The sequence below is a fragment of the Falco biarmicus genome, chromosome 4 (genome assembly GCF_023638135.1).
Source record: "Falco biarmicus isolate bFalBia1 chromosome 4, bFalBia1.pri, whole genome shotgun sequence".
NCBI classification, from domain to species: domain Eukaryota; kingdom Metazoa; phylum Chordata; class Aves; order Falconiformes; family Falconidae; genus Falco; species Falco biarmicus.
Window position 1 is genome coordinate 27328996 of NC_079291.1, and position 22387 is coordinate 27351382.

At 40.6% G+C, this 22387-nt stretch overlaps 1 protein-coding gene across 6 annotated transcripts in view; it reads left to right on the plus strand.

Moving 5' to 3' along the window:
- The first annotated feature begins 502 nt into the window (after positions 1 to 502).
- The window catches only part of TPK1 (thiamin pyrophosphokinase 1), a 313220-nt gene continuing 291335 nt past the window's right edge, over positions 503 to 22387 (plus strand). For 2 of the 6 annotated variants that reach the window (XM_056336205.1, XM_056336204.1), the window contains exon 1: positions 503 to 890. In XM_056336205.1, the coding sequence (XP_056192180.1) occupies positions 848 to 890 (43 nt within the window). In that variant the 5' untranslated portion in view covers positions 503 to 847. The remainder of the gene's footprint in view (positions 891 to 22387) is intronic. The other 4 variants (XM_056336203.1, XM_056336207.1, XM_056336201.1 and 1 more) reach the window with 4 other exon arrangements.

Sequence of the window (22387 nt, forward strand, 5' to 3'; positions counted from 1 at the left end):
GCTGTTCCATTACGGGCTCTCAAAGCAGAACGCTTCCAGCACAGGCAGCGACTCGTGGGTTTTGTTTTCTTTTTTATGGCGGTGTTTATCACTCTTTGCCGTAAGGAACCCCTCCGAACGCTAGATAACGTTTAATAAAAAGGAAGTCCTCTACGGCCGCTTTTTTAATAAAAAGAAAAGGCAAAGAGGACACAGTGCCACGTTCTTCGCCCGGCAGCTGCCCTTCGCGGCCTCTCCACACGCAGTTGTGACAATGCCGGCATCGCTCAGGTCTCGGAAGCCCGGGGGGGGGGGAAGGTAACGCGCCGGACGGCGGAGCACAGCCAGTCCCGTCCCGTCCCCCTGCCGCCCGTCCCCACAGGCCCCGCAGCCGGCGTGGTGCGGCCTACCCGCCCGTCCGCTCCGCCTCAGCGTAGCTCCTCCCGCCCCGGCGGCCAATCAGCGAGGGCAGGGCTCAGGCCGCTCCCTCCCGCCCCGCCTTCCCGCTGCTGAATCCACCGCCGAGCAACGGATGGCGGCGGCCATCGATTCTCTCGGTTTACCTTCCCTCCCCAGCCGCTCGCCGCCCGGTTAGACGCACCACCCCGGGGGCGGGCGGGAGGACGCATGGTTACCACCACTACTTGCCGCCTGCTCGCTAGGGCGCGGCGTCCTGCGGAGGCTGTTCCTCAGAGAGGAGGGAAAGGGGTACCGCTAATCCCCGACTGCCGCCGCCCCCCCTCTCCCCCCCATCCCGGTCCCAGTAGTCCTGGTCCCGGTGCCCGCCGCGCTGAGGTGAGCCGCGAGGCTCGGGGCCCCTCCGTGCTTTCTCAGTGTGCCCGCCCCACGATTAGGGCGGCCCGGGGCCATGGAGCGCGCTTTCACGCCGCTGGACTGCCTCCTGCCCGCCGGTATGGTACCTCCCGCCGCCGCCCCCCGCCGCGGGGAGGGGGCTCTCCCGGGGGCAGCTCCGCTGGGAGCGGGACGGCTGTGCCTCCCGCCCGGTAACGCCGCTGAGCGCTGCAGCCGCCCCCCCGGCGCCGCCGCCACTCGGGCGCGCTGGGTCCTAAAGCCCCGCGCTCTGACCGTGTGCGGGGCCGCTGCCTCAGCGTGAGGGACTGCCCGGCCGGGCACGGGTGCGCCGCGCTGAGCCTGCCTTCTGTTATAAATATACCCATTTATTAGCGAGTTTACCCCTTGGGAGTTAAAGTCGGTATTTGAAATTTCCACCCCGTTGGGTTTACTGGGTATCTTCCCTTAGCTTCCTTCAGTTTCCATGGGCGGGCTGGGCCCCCTTGGCCTTCCGAGGTGCTGCACCTGCTGCCTTTGGGCTCTTCCCGGCAGGCACCCCCTGCACCCGGCTTGCCTCTTTGCTTCGGTAAGGCAAAGCTCTGGGGGATTTTATTTGTTGGGTCCCCCCCTCCCCAAGATGTTCTTGAGTGTTCTAATTTGGTGTATTATTTCTGAAACCTGAGGGGCGGGCGTTATTAATGTGTATCATTACTCGTCATCTCTGCAAAGGGTAGAGCGCCTGCAGCCAGCACAGGTTCATGCAAGTAGCTTGTGTGCTGCTGAGAGCAGGCTTCCTCGGAGGCCTATGCAGCATCTAATTCGGTAGGGCCCAATTTGCTATGCAGTGATGCTGTTCTAAACAGTAAATATTTTACCTTTCTATAATGTGATCTTAAAGCTGCATAAAAATCATTTTGGCATAGCAGCTGAGCACTGCTCTTTTCTGCCCTGTTCTGGCACTGAGGGTTAAGCTGCCATGGTGATGTATATATTGTTATTTATTTACTAGTAGGATCTGGAGGAGGGGAAGAGTGTAGCAGAATGTACACTTTCAATAATTAAATACATTTTTACAGCTAGCAGTTCAAGACCATGTTTAAATTCCTTCCGGTAGTATTATTTTGTTTAAATCACGCTTTGCTCTAGTTTAAAAAAAACCAACTTCCTCAGGGTATATTCAAAGCTAGTAACAGGTAAAGCTATACTCAAGGTATTCCTGCCAGAAATGTACATGTGATTCTGTGCATGTGTATGCATCATTGCTTTGCGTAGAAAGAGGGAATGAGCCTGAAGGTGAGATTTTAATGGGTTAGCTTTGATTCATCGCAGTGTGATGTCCTCTTGTGTGAAATGAGGAATAACCTTACTAAGTATATAGTAAGGTGAGACAAAAAAAGTACCTTAAGAATTTATCCCTGGGGAAGAACGGCACTGCTATTTATATTCTGAGATAGTTGTTTTTGATAGGCATTTGTATGATATTAAGACTACCTTATATCCCCAGTTTCCAGGAGCTAGCTGTCTGTCAGGTGATTTTGTTGTGTTTGTTCCACACACCCCACACACACCCCCACCCCCACCCCCGCTTTGGTTACGTCTGATTAGAGTTGAAGATTTGAGATGTTTGGTCATGGTTTTTAGATGACCCACAGCCTTTTCAGACCAGAGGCTTCAGCTGGGTGTCAGGGAGCTGCCTTCTTCTGAAGAAATGGCTGCTACAAGTATATGAATCGAGTTGGTTATGCAGGATAGCATGCCTGTGAAATACACAGTGGTACTGCATCTGGATCTTTGTCAGCATTACATTCGTTAGCGGCATTTCCAGTTGGTTTATCCTGGTCAAAGTATGCAAGGGGGAGCCGATGTATTTGGTGATTCCACAGTTTTAAATCTGGTATCCCGCTTGGGGGACTCAGAAATAAGGTTTTCAAAACTGCAAAGGTGAAATGAGGCTCCCAGTTTCTCCTTGAGGAAGTACCAGTATGTACCATCTGTTTGTTTCAATGGGATATGTATTTAAGTATCCAAATATTATAAAGCTAATCTGTGTAGAACATGATGCTTCTTGGGGGTGAGATCTGAGGTTACAAAATAAGCCCTTGCGAGGACATTGGAGTACTATGGACCTTGTCCCCTTGCCTTCAATAATATGAATGAACAGCAATGTATATAATGTTTCTGGTTGCTTTCTAAAGCCCTATGTAAACACAGTAGCACATCATGGTGGGGAGAACATGAAAGATTTGTCAGCTATATTTGGAGCTTATTAGTTACTTTATTTTTCATTTTGAAGGTGTTCAGAAATTATGCTGATATATATGCAGGATAAAATAAAACACAGGGTCAAGAGCCTAATAATAGGTACCTGAGTTGGAATTTTAGCACCACTTGCACCTTGGTAATTTTAGTTGGTGTAGTTAGAGTGAGTTCTTACTGAGAGTATGTGTCTCCCTGTATAGCACCTGATTGAGGTCCAAGTAGTAGGTGTTTGAGAATTGCTGTGCTAACTAACATGCTCAGGGACTTTGAACATTATTCAGTCAAACAGCCGGAGCACAGCTGAAAATCACCATGCTACAGTCACAAAGCTGTGCTGTGAGCTTCAGAACTGTGTTGGTTTGCTTAAAGTAGTTTAGAATGGGTAATGAGGTAATATTTAAAGTGGGATCGAGCTCTGAATTTGTTTTACATACTGAGACAAATGTATTTTTATTTTCTCATGAAATGAGACTGTTCAAAAGGCTCACAGGATTCCACCCTGAAGTCCTGTATGCTGCGGTGAAAGGGTCAGGCAGAAGCTTCACAGGTTGAAGCTGTGATGCTGCTGTTGTTGAAGCCTTATATCGGTGTGGCACTACGGCCTGTGAATCATGACAAGAGTAGCTTTGTTTCTTCTGGAGCATCCTTTGACAGACTAGGCATTTCCCTCCTGCTGTTTCTACCAGTCTCTTGTACTATCATTGCCTCCTGCTGCTTGTCCCAGACTGTGCTGCAGGCACTTTTTCAAAGTGACAAGTGTTTATAATTTATTTTAATACCATGAACTGTAGGAGTTGGGTGTGCTGTGCTTGTGACTGTTTAACAGTGGAAGTGCTGTAGCATCCACTAACAAGGTTGCCCCTGAATACCACTTGAGACTTTTAGAAGGGCAGGGTGCCAGTTTACTAAGCTCACAGGAGATGTTTTACATTGTGTGCCATAACATGGCCTGGCTTCTTGCTCATCTCCAAGTGTGATTAGTGATTCTTTGCCTTACACAGCCCTTGAAGTGCAGCTCATTATTGGCTTTATCAAGTGGAGTGATGCAGAAGGAGGATATCCTCCTCAGTTTATAATCCAACAGCTCCCAATAGGAGCATTTTGTCTTGTTACAGCAGAGGGACTGCAAAGAAGCAGCAGATCTGGTCCTTCTGCTCTCTTCTGTGCCTTGCAGGGGGTTTGTTGGAGCCAAGCTGCGTATGCCTGGCAGGGAGCCTGTGCTGCCAGTGAGGGTTGGTTCCCTTCTGTCCCCACCTCTCTGCACCCTGAGTCCTGTGACCAAACGTGCTCCTGAGCTATGCTGTGTCAAAGGTGGTTAAGACCTGGTCCACTGAGAAGAGGGTGTGCTAGCTTCATCTCATTGAAGCAAGGTCATCTATATGTCATGAGAGACGGAACCACAAGAAATAGAACAAAGCCTGCTTCAGAATTATGTGGAAATATATAGTTGTCTCTTTGTGCAAAGGGACTATAAAATTCTGCATTGAATTTAAAGCAAAGAGAACAAGAGGAAGACACAATACGCTGTGAATGCTCTTCCATCATTCCACAAGCTTGATTGTCTTTACTTGCTTTACTATATGTCTTCTCCTGGAAATGTTACTGACTGTAAACAAGTAACCTCTGAAAGGATTGTATCACTGCATTCCTTTTTAAATGCCTGGGGCTTGAAATTCTTCCTTAATGTTCCCTTTTCTCTCACACTAAGGATTGAAAGTTATTTGTAAAACACTGATGTGTTTGCCATTCACTGAATGACTTCCATCCTGCTCTAAGTGCCAACAGCCATCTAAATGTCCCTTCATGAGAGATGTGCATGGCCTCTATAATGCATTATCTTGCAGTCTAATGCACAGAATTGTGGCAGATATAAAGACAGTCGTGGGGTTAGGAAATCAACCTGATGGTGTCTGTCAGCTGTTGAACATTAAAGGCATGGGAAGGGGTGGAGTCCCAGACTGTTAGATAGGTCTGTGATTTTACAGGCTTTGTGCCACTGTCCTAGGGTCAGAGTAGTGGTTTTCAGGTGAATCAGATCATTCGAAAGCTGTGATTGAGTTCACCTAATTTGAAAAACGTTAGGGGGTGTAAGTCTTTTAAGACTACTTCAGGAGTTCTTCAATGAAATTAGTGAACCCTTCCGTATGGCTGTTATACTGTTCTGTCTTTTCAATTGAAACACATTTAAAATGCTTTTTTTACATGAGTGTTGCTGACCTGCTTTTCATTTCATGTAAGTAGTAACACCATTCATTTAGTTACCTGAGTTGCCTTAGCTTGTTTTTGAAGTAGTTCTAAATATTCAGCCTCAGACCCTACTGCTTGCTAATCTGCTGTGCTGGGTCAGCAGTTGTTCTGTAAGCATTACTGTATAGATTACTTACAGGTGCACTTACGACTGAAGTATTACAGACTGTATTTACCAGGCATAATCATTGTTAACCTCACCACTTCCTTTTAGTTCTTTGCTTTCACACTTAGAGCTTGTGGAGTTCTTTATCTTTTTTTTTGTTTTTTTTTTTTTTTTTAATGCAGGTGTGTTATTTGGAGCAGGGCAGCAAGTAATCTTTAACCATTCGAGCTAATAGGAAAATGAATATACATTAATATTGTTGCACGCGCACATACACACAGAACCCTCTTTTGAAATAAGTTGAAAATGAAGCCAGTTGCAGTTTGTGTGGATGATAGATTCTCATTTTCTGTGGTGTCAGTGCACCAATAGTTCCGTATCTTGCAATCGCTAATAGGGCATAGTTGACTCTTTGTTGGATGGGAATATAATGGTGGAGGGGACTAAGGTGATCTTAACACCCCACCACCACAACCCCCCAAAAAACCCCAAAACAAACAAAAAACTCTCCACAAAAAACCTGCCAGAGTATAAGCAATAATGACATCACTGGAGCTTCTGAGGCAAAAACTTGCATTTATTACTGCTTGCACAAAGACTAAAGCACTGAGATAAATTCGTTTTGGAAGGTCCTGTTATTTCCCATCAGTTGAGGCTTTCAAGAGCAGCTTACACAGAGTTCTGTAAGGAGTCACTTAGGTGTAGCAGATTGAGCATTAAAGCTAGGAGATACACTAGCTGGCCTCCTGTAGTCTCTTCCCTCTTTGGTGGTTTTGTTTGTTTGTTTTCCCTTCTGTCCTGTGATTTAACATCAGATAAAGAGATGTGAAATACATTTATTCTAGACCTCAAAATGTTCCGTGTTGTTTGTATCCAGTTAAATGTGTGCAGAACTGCTGAAAACCCTTTAAACTTGTTAGCGTTTAAAGAGCAAAATATTAATCTTGAAACAGTACAAGAGGTCAAGGAAAATAATGGACTTTAAGGTTATGCTTTTTCTTTACTGCATTTTCCTTGCATGTCTCTGGTCGGCTCTTAAAGCTGCTGTGAAACTGCTGAAATATGTTAACGTTATGTTATATCTCAAATCTGTGTGGGTACATATATATATAAAAGCTAGTTTTACTTTCTGGAAGTGGTAAACAGAAGACACTTTTCTTTTTTTTCCTGTTTGCAAAGCTCATCCGAGTCTGATTTATGGAGAAATTGAATATGGAGCAAAGAAATGAGGCAGTTTATTTACACAGGAGAAAACATAATACATATAGGCTTCAGATTTTTCAAGATACAAAATAACAAATCCCAGGCATACTTGTGGATTTGCTTTAGATTTGAACATCCTGAGACATTAATCAAAGCTTAATATATGCAGAAAATAGCAGCATTGAGAGTAAAACTTAAAATCAAAGTCTTAAAAAGGAAAAAAAAAACTAAAAAACCCCCAATAACCAAAGCCACCCAAGCAAACAAGCCACCTGAAAACAAGCAAAAGGGCTTCTCTTCGTAGGTCAGTTCTCAGCACCTTTCACTTCTAGCACGTTTTAGGTTTGGATGTAACCTAAGGGATTTGGACCTTTAAGAACAGCGCTGTTTAGTGCTTTGCCCAGGGAAATTACTAGCTAAAATTTGTTACATTTCTGTCTGTATGACAATAAAAATAATCTATGCTGGTCTCAAAGCACTGTTGTTGAAAAATGTGGATAAAAGGAGAGGAGGGAGGAGAGTGTGTGTGTGTTCTCTTTTCGAACCCCCCCCCCCCCCCCCCAAAAAAAAAACAACCAAACCCAAACCAAACCCAAACCAAACCAAAAAACAACCCACAAACAAAAAATCCCCAACTCCAACAACCTAGTAGTAGATCTTATCCAGTATAAAATACAGTAAATCCACAGGAGAGACCTCGGATGTATACACCTGCTTGTTAGTACGTTATAGAACATTCCCTATCTCTGATTGCTACAGAGAGAGGGGAATTTGCAGTGTGTCTAGTAAGATTAACTAATCTGATCTATTGCCAAATAATTTCAAAATTGAAAAGAACTGACTGTCAGTTGTCACGTCTGCCAAAGTGACTATACCTGATCACAGCGAAGGATAACCTGTTCATAAGATTCTTGGCTTACGTCTTTCAGTAAATTATAGCTGTGCTGGATTACATGCAAGTAATTTATGGAAACGGGTTCTCCTTTCTATCCAACTCCGACTTTAAACACGAGGAATATGATTAACAGTGTTTGTGTAGTACTGCCTTTGCATAATTAAAAAGAGAATTGAGAATTTAAAGTTGCTACAGGAACGTTCGGTTAGTTAAATTTTACATAGAGAGTACACATAGTAGCTTTTGGATTGCTTTTAAATTAAAGCTATTGCTGTACATCCAGTTGCAGTTGAAGCTGCTGGAAGGCTTTTCCTGTCATTTCCTCACTTTGAATTTTATTTTGAATGGCAGTCGAATTTTCTCAGCACTAGTGCTGATTCTTTGTAGCTTGTGTTGATGGATTGTCTGCCAGCCTTCCTCTCTGGCAGGACAGAAGCTGGAGGGACACATGTGTTTATCAGGCCAATTGAAATAAATGGAAAGCTGGCCGGTGATTTCAATAGGAGCAGAACCTGTCCCCTCACAATGAATTTATTTTGTAGTTGTGACTGCTGGTGTGGGTTCTGTTTTGGTTTATTTCATTTTTATTTCTACTCTAGCTCCTCTTTCCCTTCTATTCATTCCCCAAAATTATCCGATCAGCATTGTTCCTGGGCAACACAGAAATAAGGGAGTAGTTTGGAAATATTCATACATACAGATTTTGACCAAATTGACCAGTGGCTTTGGTGGTAAAAGCTGTCTGTGTGTCTGACACACAGATGTTAGTTTTGCTGCAAAAGGAAAATACGCTGACACTACAAAGTACTGAGGCCTTAAGCATTTGTCATCTAGGAAAGGTTTGGCCTCTGTGACAGTGTCAGTAAGGGTGTCTGTGGACCTGCATGGTGGACGCATAGCAATGGCTGTCAGGAGAGGCATTTGTTCTTTTTTTGTTTGTTTTTCTTCCCACAAACATAATTCACAATTATATATGCTACAAAAGCAGATATGAAGGAAGAGTACCGTTCTGCTTCCATAGCAGAAGGGCACTGGTATGTCAATGAAATCTCTCTGTATATGTGTGAGACTTACTTGCTTTTATACCTACAGCTGATTTAGCCATGGCAAGCAAAGCATGGATGTGTAGACCAGACGTAAGCACAGGCCAAAGCTCTGGTTGCTCAGGGTAAGTTAAAAGGATGCTGGGTTGAAACCACACCTAGGCCCTTGTTTAGCAGATGGCATGACTTAAATCACTTGAGAATTTCCCGAGGCTGACTTGTGTCACAGAGCAGCTGTGCAAATAGAGAGTCAATCTCCAGGTGTTCCATTCAGAGACTTTGCACTCTTGGTGAGAGTTTTATGTATGGGGGAATCCTGAGGGCTGAGGTGAGGTTTCTACTACTGAGTTTGACCTGTTTATCAGTAATGCTTACAAGGTATCAAGATCTTTTTTTGATTTAAATGTAATTGAAAGTGTTTAATGCAGTTACTTTAACACAGGCAGTGCTCTCACTTCAGGAAATGAGGGCTCTGCAAGCTGTTCGGGTAAAGCACAGCCTTGTGAGTATAGCCTGTGGCCCCGTATGGAGCATCTTCCCTGCCCAGTTTACAGTTATATTTAATAATCATCTAAGCAGTGTTTTGCCATACTGGGAATCCAAAAGAGGAGGGCAGCCTGAGAGTCAAGCAGCCAGAGGGCTGCAGTGTCTTAGCAGCTGCAACTCTTGGGCAGCATGTGCCCTCCTCGGTTCATGAGTTGACCTGGGTGCACTCGGGATGATTAATAGCTTTGCTATGAAAGCATCTGTAAGCATGTCTTTGTATCACCATTTTCTTCTCCAAATGGGAAATTTGCCTTTCAAGTTCCTTAAAGAAGAGCTTGATTTATTTTTTTCTTCTTCTTTTTTTTTTTTTTTTTTAAGGGGGGCAATATTGAGGAAACCTTTATTAAGGGCAATTTAGGTTTTGGTTTTCTGGACTTTTGACAGCAGTGTTTTTGAAAGATTACTACTGCAAGGCTTTGCTCGAACTGATCTAATGACTTTCACTGGGTTCAAAGCAGAGTGAAGGGTATTATTCGCAATCCTGTCTTTTTAGGGTGCTGGCATATTCCCATTAGTTCTTTCTTTGCCTAGTGTCCACTGTGGGAATGACATTTATACTGCGTGCACAGGCTTTGAACCTAATGACTTCAGTAACTATGAACAGAGGATTTAAATGATAATTTTGTAACTGTGGGAAATAAAATGTCTGATATCAGATACTCTTCATCAGACTTGTGGTAGGGTTTTCATCTGGAAACTCAATTTCCTCATTCCCTGTGTCTCTATTATTATTTATATCTGTTGGTCAGTAGTAATGTTGCTGCTGTATTAAACTGACTTACAGTAAGGAGTTATGTCACTTGAGCCTGTGGAAGAATTTCTTCTTCTGTCTTGCTCTGCTATCTTGTTGTAAGGTCTCACGTGACAACAAACCTTTTCAAGTCAGTGGGAAGCTAGATCTACAATGTAATGTTTTTGCTTTGTCTTCTGTGACCATTTCCCTACCCCCACAGCAGCCTTAGCTGTGTTGACAAAGTCTCAGGTGTAAGCCCGATTACAGAGGGAGCACAGCAGTTGTCATCTAGGAGGAGCAAGAGCAATGCTAGGCAAAAAAAAAAATAATAAAATATATGAATCCCTTGTTCTAGAGTATGCTACACCTCCGTGAGGAGGGTTTTCTGGCAGCAACGTGGGCAGGGAGTGTAGCAACACAGACATGCTCTGCACGTCTCCTTTCACTGCAGTGGGCTGTTTTTCCTGCTGATGGAGTGTGAAGTCTGTGTGAAATTATCAGTCAGTGTCTGGCTTCCCCAGAGAGGACAGGGAGTGATGATAGCTGTGTTGTGGCCTTGCGGTACCATGCAGTGGAGATGGCCATATGGTGTGGGAGAGGGGGCGCTTAAAAGGGGTGTCACAACAGATGTTTGATAGCATACTTGTTGCCAAGAGCTTTGTCAGCTAGCTCCAGTAAGGTGGTGTTAGAGCTGTCCCAGGGGTGCAGTTAAGGAGGATTGCTGTTTGGGTAACACATAGTGTAATTTATTATTTGCATTGGTATTGAAATAGTTATGTTTTGTCAGGCAGACAAAGGCATAAAAAGACCCAGAGGTTGGACGTTGGAGCCAAACAAATTCATACTTGACTTAGGTACAGGTTTTTAACACAGGGAAGAATAACCAACCATTTGAACATTTTACCTAGAGAAGGGTGGGTTCTTCATTAGTATAAATCAGTTGCAAGTCATAGTTAACTTGAAATGAGAATGAATTTCAGCTGTCTTTTATACAAAAAGCTAAACTACATTTTCACAAGGATCCTTTCTGGCCTCTGAAACACTTAGCCCACCAAAGGAGAGACTTCTTATCCTTACCAATTAAGTGGACAGACTTGTGAGGGGAAAAAAAAGGAACCGGTATATCCTGGGGGGCTGCAGCATGGAGTGGCTAGTCTCCTCTTGCAAAGGAGGTCTTTGTGAACTGGAGTGGATTTCAGAGCTCTTGCGATGTGATTCAGGAATTCAAAGGACTGTACTTCCTGCTTGTATTTTGAGTATGTTGTATGTTTTAAAATTTTTTAAAAAAAACAACCACCCAAACAAAAAAACCCCAACAGTAGTACTTTGTTATGGTGTAGTCTTACTGCAATAAGACTATACTACCAGTGTGCTGAATTTACTGCTGGTTACTGTGAACTATCAAAAGCTTTAATATCATTTCCATAGATTCCACCCTTATTTATCTATAAATATTATAATTGTGAATCCCACAAGGAGGAAGAAAGGCTTGAATTGAGACAGCAGAGCTAATAGTTATGCTGAACTTCTGCAACATTATGCCCAACTATTCTGTTTCTCACCCAAATTTACATTTGCTGAATACATTTGCTGAAATAAATAGCCAGTTTCCTTTGAGAACAAAGTTGGAACTGAATAAATGTAAGGCTTCAAAGTACTAACAAAGGGACTGAGCTCTAAAATAATGCAGTTATACAGCCCAAATAATGTAAATTAGAACAGCAGAGAGGAAATCTAAATTTAGGAATATACAGAAAGAGCTAGTAGTGTTTTGTGAGTTTATAAACTTACAGTTTTGCAGTCTGATCTTTTGCTGTTTAATCTTCCCTTTTCTTCTTTTCTCACAATGGCAAATACACATGGGATTATACATTTTATGATAAAAACAGTATGTAAAAGGAGTTTTGTTACTTTTCTCGAGTGGAGGAGCCTATCAAAAGAGGTGAATTTAGGAAGGAAAACCTGCTGTTCTATTCAGTGGAAGAACCTCTGCAGCTGACAGTCTATCTGTAACAGAAGAATTGTCCTATTTGTACTTTCCCCAAGAGCATGCATAACAAATCTTGGAAAGATGCACTGGTTCTGTTGCAGTTGGGTAAGAAATTAATTTCAACTGCATCAAAGAAGGCTCAAGTTAGATATTGGGGGTGGGGGGGGGGTGGGGGGGAAAGTATAGGTAGAAAGAGGAAGCACTGGAATACATTATTTGAGTAGTTGATGTAGTCCCTGTCACTGGGAGCCTTTCCTTTTTCAGGGGTAAGTGAAGAGGAATTGTCTACAGAGCTGATTATATTTAGGGGTAGAGGAATGGACTAGATGTACAAAACGTAGATGTACAAACGTGTAGGAGGCTGAGTTGTGTATCTAAGGATCATATACGCAGAGTCAGAGTGAGCTTCCTGTGTGGATATCAGGCACTGAAGGACAGGCCTTTGCTGCAGACTTTCTTAGTCAGGTAATTATACTAGTTTCAGCTGGGCTAATCAAAAAAGCGAGACTGACTCTTGTGATTTGAAGTTTTCATTCTGTAAATTACTGACACTTTCTCTTGCAGTACAGTAATGATATTTATCCAAACGTGATTTTTAGCCAAATCACAGATGACATTGAAAGTACACAAATATGTGAAAAGGGGCACTAGTGAAGCTCCATAAGTTCTGAAATACGGAGTGAAAACTGTGTGTAGCAATTGCTGTGAATTTGCCAAACAGTGAAATCTGTCTCTGTGATTTCATCAGTTTCCATACTGCTGCTAATTGGCATTTGAATTTCTAGAGGTTTCAGAGAGATTACCTTGAAAAAAATCTGGACATTTACAAGTTGTCTTATTCTGCTAGTTTGTACAGATGATCTTTTGTATTAGTAAGAAACAGAAGTGTTGTCTAGAGACTGTGACAGGAGTTTTCTCGAAATCTACTTTCTCTTGATTCCCAAAAGGATCATTAGATTTTAAAAAAGAAAGCTTGTTTCAGAAAATGGCTCCTGATTTTTTTTCACAAACTCAGAGTATGTGTTTCTGAGCATAAAAACCAGTGAGAGAACGCATCTACAGAGAGTTTTCCTGTACTTTAATCCACTTTATACTGACAGAATTTTTTTTTTTGGTGTATGTGTCACTATAGAGACAAACCCTGTTGTATGTGTACTTTATACAGTTGTATTATCTCCAGTGAGAAAGCATGCCTCAAATTACAGGATTCCTGGTGATCTGAGGTACATGGGTTATGGAATCTGCATGCAACATGTTCATCTGCTGTATTGGCAGATGGCTGAGGTGAGCATACGCTCTGTCTTCAGCTTTAAAAATCAGAATCAGTGGCAGTGTTGTCAAAACATGTCAGCACTTCAAGGGTGGTGTGCAATGAACTGCTGGCTCCACAACACATCTTGGCACACACACACTGGGGCTTTGAAACAAATTATATTCTTACTATATGACTGCTTCTTTATTTGGTTGGGTTTTTCTAGTTGCTATATACTTAAAGTTTGAGCTACCAACCTAGAAGACTGCAGCACTTTAGGAAAAGGGCATGGCATCGAGATGTTTTCCTTGGTATTTCACATCGAGATGCAGCTGTGCTTGTATTATGAATTGTACTTAACCCTCTGTCTGGACGTTTAATTTATTTTGATGGGTAGGCATGTAAAATGCCAGTTCGTGGTAGTTCATAACAACTGCTTCGCAGAAATAAAATACATTGAGATGGTGACAGGAGGAGGCTGGGGAAGAGTATTTTCTGGACTGCTGTATCATACGTTGCTGAATTATCTGGAGTAGCAAAAGCTATAGGTGATTTCCTTAGGTAAGGGAATAGGAATTTTGAATCTAGTGGGTTTCTGTTACCACTCTCACAGTAGGCTGTGACTATAGAGGGCGCAGAAGGTAACGTCATAAAACAGAGGAAAGAAATGGAGGAAGATGCAGAAATAAATACAAGTGGTCTCTAAATGATATGCTGCCTTGAACTTACTTGATGGATGCCAAAAGCCATTCTTTTTTATTTAGAGAAGAAAACACCCTGCCAGGGAGGACAAAACCGACATTTTTTTGTTCTTTTGGGGCATAAAACTAGTTTTCCTAATTATTCCTGACATTTTGTCATTCATGCTATGAGCTTCCTTAGAGGATAGAAGGAAATAGCCAGTCTCCTGTGGGAGTGAAACATGAACTGAATGAGTTTAAGGTTTGAAATGTGCTAGCATCGGCACCAAATCCTGAAATTATGTTGTTGGAGTTCCAGAATAAGACAACAGGGAACAGTGCAAGATACCTGGGATGTGTTACAGAGGCAGACACAGTAAGGTTCTCTGAATATTATATAGACAAGTCTGAATTAGGAAGGCATTTATATGCAGCTTTATACTTCTGAAGTTTAGGTTTAATAGAAGGCTGGACTTCGAATGTATTATTGCTGTGTTATTTTAGCACCCTCAAGTCCTCACAGGGCATCTCTGGTAGAGGAGGCACACAACAAAATGCTGTTCCTGCCTCAAATGCTTTGGAGTTTCGTCTTGCACAGAGAAGCTCCCTGTCTGAACATAGCACTTTCATGGAGTGCCACTCAACACTGAGGTGGCCAGAGCCTGTGCAGAGGTACAGCTTACAGCAATGGCAGCCAAAAAACCCCAGCAGCTGAAAAAGCATAGCTATTTGCCAGAGGTATTTTGCAGATCATTAGATTGATACAGAAATTTAAAGATAGCTAAGCACATGTGTAGAAAACACTGGCTCTGTTCTCACGGTGTTCTACAAACTGATAATTAATTTTTGGTTTTGACATCCTAGTGCTTTACAACATTTTGTATGTGTTAGGGAGGTTTTGTCCTGAACTGGATATTCATTCAAGTTCATTGTTTCTCAGCTGTTACGTACGAAGTTGTAATTTGTTTTCTTCATAGCCACTAAGTTTATTTTTGACTTAAACATTAATATTGCTGGTTATTCTGCTTTTATGTAGGTGTCTCTGAGAAAGGCTCTTGTGTGCAGTGAAGTACAAACAGTAGCATTTTGTCAGTTTACTCATTTTCAGTTATTGTGAACCTGAAGGTACTTGAATTCTTTTGCCAAGTCCTGTGCTGCATAATGTTGGGAAAGCCTTTAACTTTGCTGTTCCTCAGTTCCTGTCAATAAATTAGAGACAATAATACTTTTGAAATACCCTGTTGAAGTGCTCTAAAGTTTAGCTAGTAGTAATGACATTGATTTTTTTTTTTCTTTTAGTGTTCATGTTAATTGTAGATTTCAAGATAGCACTGTTTGCTTTGTCAGAACCTAAAGAACAGTCCCTGAACCCTTTCAGAAAGGATGTTGTTACTATTTCTTAGATTGTAGCCTCTGCTTCTGGCAGCTTGAATACTGTCATGAGAAGCAAAGCAAATGTATTTGAACAGATGTAGTATAGAAAAATATACAAGTCCCACCAAGGTGGGGGGTTTTGGTTTGTTTTTCTGAGATAATATGTTGATCACATGGTTGTTTTGACTGCTGTTTTCAGTTCATGATACAGCAGATTACAAAACCTGTGACAAAATCACAAAGAAAAGTATTTTTTAGGAGACAGGAATCAGGATGTTTTGGTATTTAGGGACTATTTTAAGAATTCAGTCCTTTTCAGAGGTGAACTGTCGATTGTGGAAATGCAGCTGACTACTGATGGACTGCTGACATTTCATAAAAATGTTTGTATAAAGCTAGAGCAGGCTCTGCTTTTATGAGAAAAGCAAAGAGAGAAGACTTCTTTGGTTTGGAGATTCTACCACCACCTCCACGATACTAAATGTGATGTGTCTTTTCCAGTGACCTAACTTTAAGACACTTTTTCCAGTGTCTTAACTTTAATCTCTCTTAACTTCTTTGGGGAAGTTGTATTATCTGAATTTCCATGTGTGAAAATTTAGCATCCTTTAGCACCTTTTATGCTATTCAGATGGATATTAATGTTATTACATTAATAGTGTTACATGTTATGAAGAGGACTGGCTTTTTTTGGCATTTAAAGCAACTTTAAGATATTAGAGCAGTGTTTATACCGTTTGTGTGATTAAAAATTCTGTCAATCACAAATAAAAATGGGATTGAAGAGGCTGAGATTAGAATTCCTGTCACACAAGTTTAAGGTTTTTTTTTTTAATGGGTTTGGGTTCTGAGCGAAGGAAGATGCATGAGCAGCACCTGTAGCATCGTTTGAAGGTTCAGATTCACAGTCATTTCAGAATGAGACAGTATATGTGGAAATAATTGGAAAATAACCTTGAAGGGTTTTGTGCCTATTTGAGTGTGAATGGATGTATGTCAGACCTAATTAGGTCTACTGAGGAAAACATAAATGTCAATCGCTTTTTACCAAATGCATTCAGCTACTTCTGAGATTGTGAATGGGGTCCAGTGAGCATACAGCCTGCTTTATGTCACCTTTCTGTCTTATGTCTTTTAGTTCTGTCCCCTGTGATGTATGGCATTTGATTTTTCTTGAAAACAATGTCAAAGAGCTGGAAACTAAGCATTGCCGCTGCAGTGCTTGCTTAGCTAATGTGTCCAGAAGAGCAGATGTAACTTAACTAATTCAGAACATTTAATGAAAATGGTGATTCATAGAGTTTAATCTCCATTTCATTTGTTGGAAACTTGATGACCCCTCCAGTGCCTTGTCTAACCTGTTTTTTTATTCTATAGCTATGACTTTATCAACTCCAATTTGAAGCATGAAATGCACATTGTTTTCAACCATGATTATATGTAAAAGGATCTTTCCTGCTTAGTTACAGTTGGGTATACCTATTGTGCATACTCTTATCTTCTTTCTTGGTAAGTTATGTACTGCTGGCTTTGTAGGGCTATCATGAAATGTACTGTCACATCTTTTCTTTCTGTGTGGCTTCTTTAGAAATATTTCTAAAATTCCAGCTGTGTACTCTTGTAGTTTGTTAGAAATGGGTAAGTTACTCTGGGGATGCCTTAAGAGCATACTAGGAATAAAAAGGATATTGTCTAGAGGTAACATCACTGAGTCAGTAGAGTTTCTGATTGTGCTGGAGAGGGAAAAATGCACCTTGCTTTTAAATTTGTTTGGGGAATTTAGAGACAAGTGGCAGTTTGATATTGTTCACATGAGAAAGTTTATTTAAAGACATGAGCTGTACTGTGTAAGTAAACTTTTGCAAATCCCTTTATGGACTCTGTTTTGTGATGTGAAAGCAGCTTACTCAGTTCAACTTAAATGTATTCCTAAGAAAAAGAACTTAAATAAAACCAAGGTAAACCTAGTGGGACCTGAAGCAAGAGTGTCCATGCAGCTTTTTGTACAAATATAATTAAGTTGGTTGAAAATCATACCTTACAGATATCAATTCAGAACTTCCTTGGAGACTGTTCCTTACTGGAAGTGGAGGGGCGAGAGGTAAGACTTTCAGCTTCCAATGCTAGCATTCATAACATTGAAATTGGCGGAAAAATCATATAAGGTCTCATTTTGGCGCAGATTTCAGTAGTGGAGTGAGATTTTTGGCAACTGTTAACATCCATGGCTTGTCGCTAGCAGACTTGGGATTTGAGAAACTGACTTCTTCCTTTCAGTGTCACAATTTCAAGAGGTCAGGAGATCCCTGGAAATGTTATATCACTCAGAAAAGTGCATGTGATTCAACAAAGGTGTGGTTGGTGCATGTACTACCAGATGGTCCTGGAGATTCTTCCACACATTGTGCTTCTGCTCTTAGAATTTAGTGTGAGTTTGCTCAATTTTAGCCTTATTTTCTTTCAAAGTATTTTATTTTTTTTTTATTTCAAATAGTCTTTTTTATTAAATCACTGTAAATGTAACAAGTTCTTCGGTTTTTAATTACTTCTTATGGAACAAGAGAGTACAATCTCCTGTTATATTACAGTAAAACAGGTGTAGCCCTTTAAGGGGTTTCTTTGCAAGTACTTCCAGAGTGTTTACTGGAGCTACTCAAACTGTTCATGGGTTAGGTTTGCTGGATTTTAAATGTATGTGTGACTCCAATTAAATGTAATGGGATATATGCTTAAAAACATTACATGTTGTAACATTCATACCTTTACAATTGTTGTTATTATTTAGTTGTTAGCATCCGAGCCACCTTAAATTCTGTCTTTGGAGATGCTGTCTGCAATCCCATGCTGCAGATAGCCCCAGAGTCAGCAGGAGGAGGGCTTTTATGTCATGGTAGCTCTCTTGGTACAGAGCGGTATGCTAATACATCAGTACTCCTTTGAGGACCTCATATTGTGTCTGTGTGCCACTGCTCCGTATGGGTAGGCATTACCAACTGGCTCAGAATTCTGCACATACTGGTTAGCGTCCTGTCAACAATAGTGGAATTGTTGTGATTCATATTTGACTCAGATTAGCAAGGTAATTGTGACACTTATGAAGGCTGAGACTTTATCCTATGCAGACCTGTTCATTATAACATACAGAGTAAGTGCATAGGCTGGCTAATCAGACTTAAAAAGCTAATTACTGTGAAAACGCTTATTCCTTTTCTCTTGATAACACACTGTGCAACAATCCATTATTAAGCAATTATATTTTATATGACATTATAGGTTTGCCTGATGTTATGCAGACAATGCCCCAAGTTGTTCAAAGGCTAAATTAGCAAGGGGATGCTTTTAAATAATGGGAGAGGGTGTCATTTTTTACTTGCATTGCATGTTCAGCAATTAGGGAATTTTGCTTTTAGGTTGTTCTGTTCTTGCTCCCCCCCCCCCCCCCCCCCCCGATTTCTGGATGTTTTCCTAAGACATTCCACATTATTTCGTTGTATTTTTCTGAGCACTAGGAACATTCACCCTTATATGAATGTTTTGATGCCTATTAAAAACAAAATTAAAACTTTTATTTGCATTTAAAGATGTCCTAAAAGATGAGGCCTCTAGGCTAGTCAAAATTAACGTGTAGGCTGGTTCTTATTCAAAATTGTTCACGTACTAGTTTAAGACAACAGCTAAGGTATTTGTAATACAAACTTCGAGAAAAGAGAAGAAGAGAAGCACCAAGTAAAGGTGGGATGACTGTGGCCTGTGCTGTGAGTAGTAATTGCGGCATGCAAACTGCTTAAATGCCAATCAGTGTTTGAAGAGATTTTTAAGGATAATGTTTAGTGAGCTTGAAGTTTTTGCAAATGTGGGATGGTTTAACAGAAAGCATTGAAAATTCAAATGGCTCGCACAGATCTTTTGGTCTGAAATTGTTGTAGGGCATCCGTGAGCAAGACATTAAAAAGATGTCAGTAATGACAGAGAGGAGCCAGCAGCAGAGGGCAAAGACAGCATCATCTGCTAGGCTAGTAATGGGCAGAATCGTTTAGAAACAGTAGGAGGAGAGGGGTAGTTAGGATCTTCAGACTTCTGGAAGAGGATAAGGAGGGAAAAAATGACAAAAGTACTTGAAAAGAGAAAATAAGAAATGGAGACAGGCTCATAAAAGCTATTGAGTGACTGTATGCCGAGAACATGTTGACATTGTTAACCAGAGCCCTGAGACCATTCAGTACTCTGGTTTTCTTACAAAAGCCCTTCTGAACAAAAGGGGCCTGAAGTGTTCTTGTGCTGTCCCAACTGGTGATGACATTGAGTAGGAAAGACTGGTTATACTGTAAAGTGTCTTGATGAGCATAAATGTTCCGTTGTTTCATCAGGTTATGTGAATTCGGCTAGTAGTTGGATCTGGCATCTGTCATGCTTCTGTAGCATCAGAAAAGTATTTTGTACAACAGTACAAGCTAACAGCTACAGATTTCACTTGTTCTATTGTTGCATGTGCCTGAGACGTGCCTTAGAGAAGAACCCTCCATTTTAAGCATTACAGATTTTTCAGAATGATTACCTAAACACATGACAAAGCTTACTGCTTTTTCAGCACGCACTATCTGCAATTACACCCTTGCCTTTTAGTTTTGTTTCTGGTGCCCATAAAATCTCTTTTTATTTTTTTTATAAAAGTAGACCAATCCATGCCTGAAGGAGGATGAATCTTTCAGTTTTAGCATGTACAAATGACACACACACACCCATCCCCCCCCAATATGCTACAGTCCATTCAGGTTCTTTATAGGTGGAGTGTGTTTGAACATACTGGTTTGGATTTCGAATATGTGAACTCTGGCCTTTTATCTTACTGAATTTTGTTTTCATTTTCATATTTGTATCTTAATTTTCACTTTGCTTTTAATTAGTTTCATTATATTTGATGGCAAAATGTTTGCTTTATCTCCACTGTTAATAGTCTAATTGTTTCTCTTGCCTTAAGTAATAGCTCGTTAACTTTAGAAGCCATCTTTTCCACATCATCTACAGAATTAATTTTCTATGCATGTAGTTGTATTGTCTGCAGCATCTTTCCTAAAACTTTCTCAATTAGCATTTTTACTGTTGTATTGGATTTTTTTTCCTGTAAGAATTAAGCTGTGAAGACAGTTGACAAAATAGTATTATTAGTTGGTGATCTTTTCAGGCATCACTAAAAATCTATGTATTCCCTATTGGCAAAACAGCTTAGGAGTTTAGATGTGATATAGGCCCTCTAAAGAAAAAAAATCCAAACTCAACAAAACAAACAAAAAATCCCAACTACCATGTGATACCTGAGTGCTGTTTTCTCAGTTCAAATTGAAATTGTCAATAACTTTTAATGGGCTAACAGTAGATGTGGTTGGTGGTATTACAGGAGAAGAGGTGCATGTAGTGATTGTATCCTCTTGTAAGTATTTTCTGTTGGTTACATTAATCAGAATTAGACCTTGTAAACAGCAAACAGATGTTGCAAGCAGGTTGTTTTAGCTCTTGGAATACTCTTTGGTATACCTTTCCCTTCTTCATTGAAATTATATAGCGGAAATGTAATGAAGTAATCATGATAGAATACCACATCACCTTTGGCCATCTTTCTTTTACATCTTTAATGGGAACATTGCTTGCTTTTGTGTGTGTCTGTGAAAGAGGTATGTTAGATCATGATGTACTTCTTGGTTTTCAGATTCCAGTAATTTATTTTAGCAGTATGCCACCGAGGTCACTTGTGGACATTGGAAGACCACCAAGGAGGCCCTTGTTGGGAGATACAGAGCTACTGCAGGGGGTCTAGTTCTGCCAGGAATGAGACAACATTTATTCACTACACCTATAGGTCTCTGTTGCAAGCCAGATTATTCTTGGAGGGACAAAGTGCCGGATAGTCAAGTTATTAGCATGATGCTTATTGGTGCAGATGAATTACAAATTTAAAAATCCCATCTAAAGCAGTACATAGTGTAACTGGTGCTAAAATATAATGTGTTGCTTTTTTTAAAGGAAAAAAAACACTCAAATAACCTCTCAAAAATGGTGGTTCCCTGTCACCTGGTAGATCCAAAGAAGCAGATTGTCTGCTTCTGTGGAGCTCTGGAACATCAGCTCTACCCCTATTCATAAAAGAGAGCTGCTTTACTCACTGTGTGTCGTTCTCAATAGAGTAAGATGAGATGAGCACCTGTATTCACACTTTGTGCCTTTACTGTGGGTCTTGGGTTGAGAGATTACTCTATCCTGGAAAATTATGGAGTTTTTTAAAATATGTCTTTGCCCTGAATTAGAACAAGAAGTTGAATTTTCAGAAAAGTTCCTAAATTTTAGCTAAGATCAACCAAAGCATTTTCATTTAAATTATTTTAAAAGGTTTTATTTCAAATGTGACTGTTGAAGTTCATGCTTTAATGGTGAAAATTCTCACACAGTGAAATATTTCAGTTGGAGAATGATGAGTTGGGATAGTTTAACAGCTTCAGAGATTTTGGAAACAAACATGTTTATCAAACCTCATCTTTCCTGTGAACTGTTTGTTTTACTAATGCGTATTGATTTTGAGGCAAAAAGATGTTTTCTCAAAATTTTCCCCATTTACTGTATCTTCTGTGGGTTTTTTTGTCTGTAAACTCAGAGCCTGGCACTACATGATAAAATATATGTACTTCTTACAGAAATACTTTCAGTCCAATGTGCTTTAAATTTAATGTCTGCTTGTATTTCTTTGTAAGGCAACAAAAAACTTGACAGTCAAGGAAAGACTATTTCTATAAATAATACAAACCTTACGTAAAATCCAAGACACCTGTAGTTTATACCTGTACTTCAAAAAGGAAGGTGAGACAATGTAAGGTAATTTATATTGGTATACTTTTTCTGTTAATGTTCATATGTTTGCTGAACAGTCTTGGCATACGGAAGATTATTGTGCATTGTAAAAACCATGGTGAATAATAAGATGGAAGTAATTCTTTCAAACTATACATAATTAAGCCTTGTATGTTTTTACTTAGTAAGATGCATCTAGTGACAGAGTCTCACCTGATATGCCTTGGGATTTCCTCATTAATTTTGATACTGTTATGACTGTGCTAGCACCAAGTGTGTATTTCCTAGCTTTTTAAAAGGCGTTTAATCAGTTGTTAAGATACTTCAAATATGTGTACTGCAACATGAACATAGTTAGGAGTTTGACTTTAGATCGTTGAACTTGGTGAGAGTTTTGTTCGCTACTGGGTTAGATGAAAGCTGCATCAAATTGACTGTATAGGGGAAACAC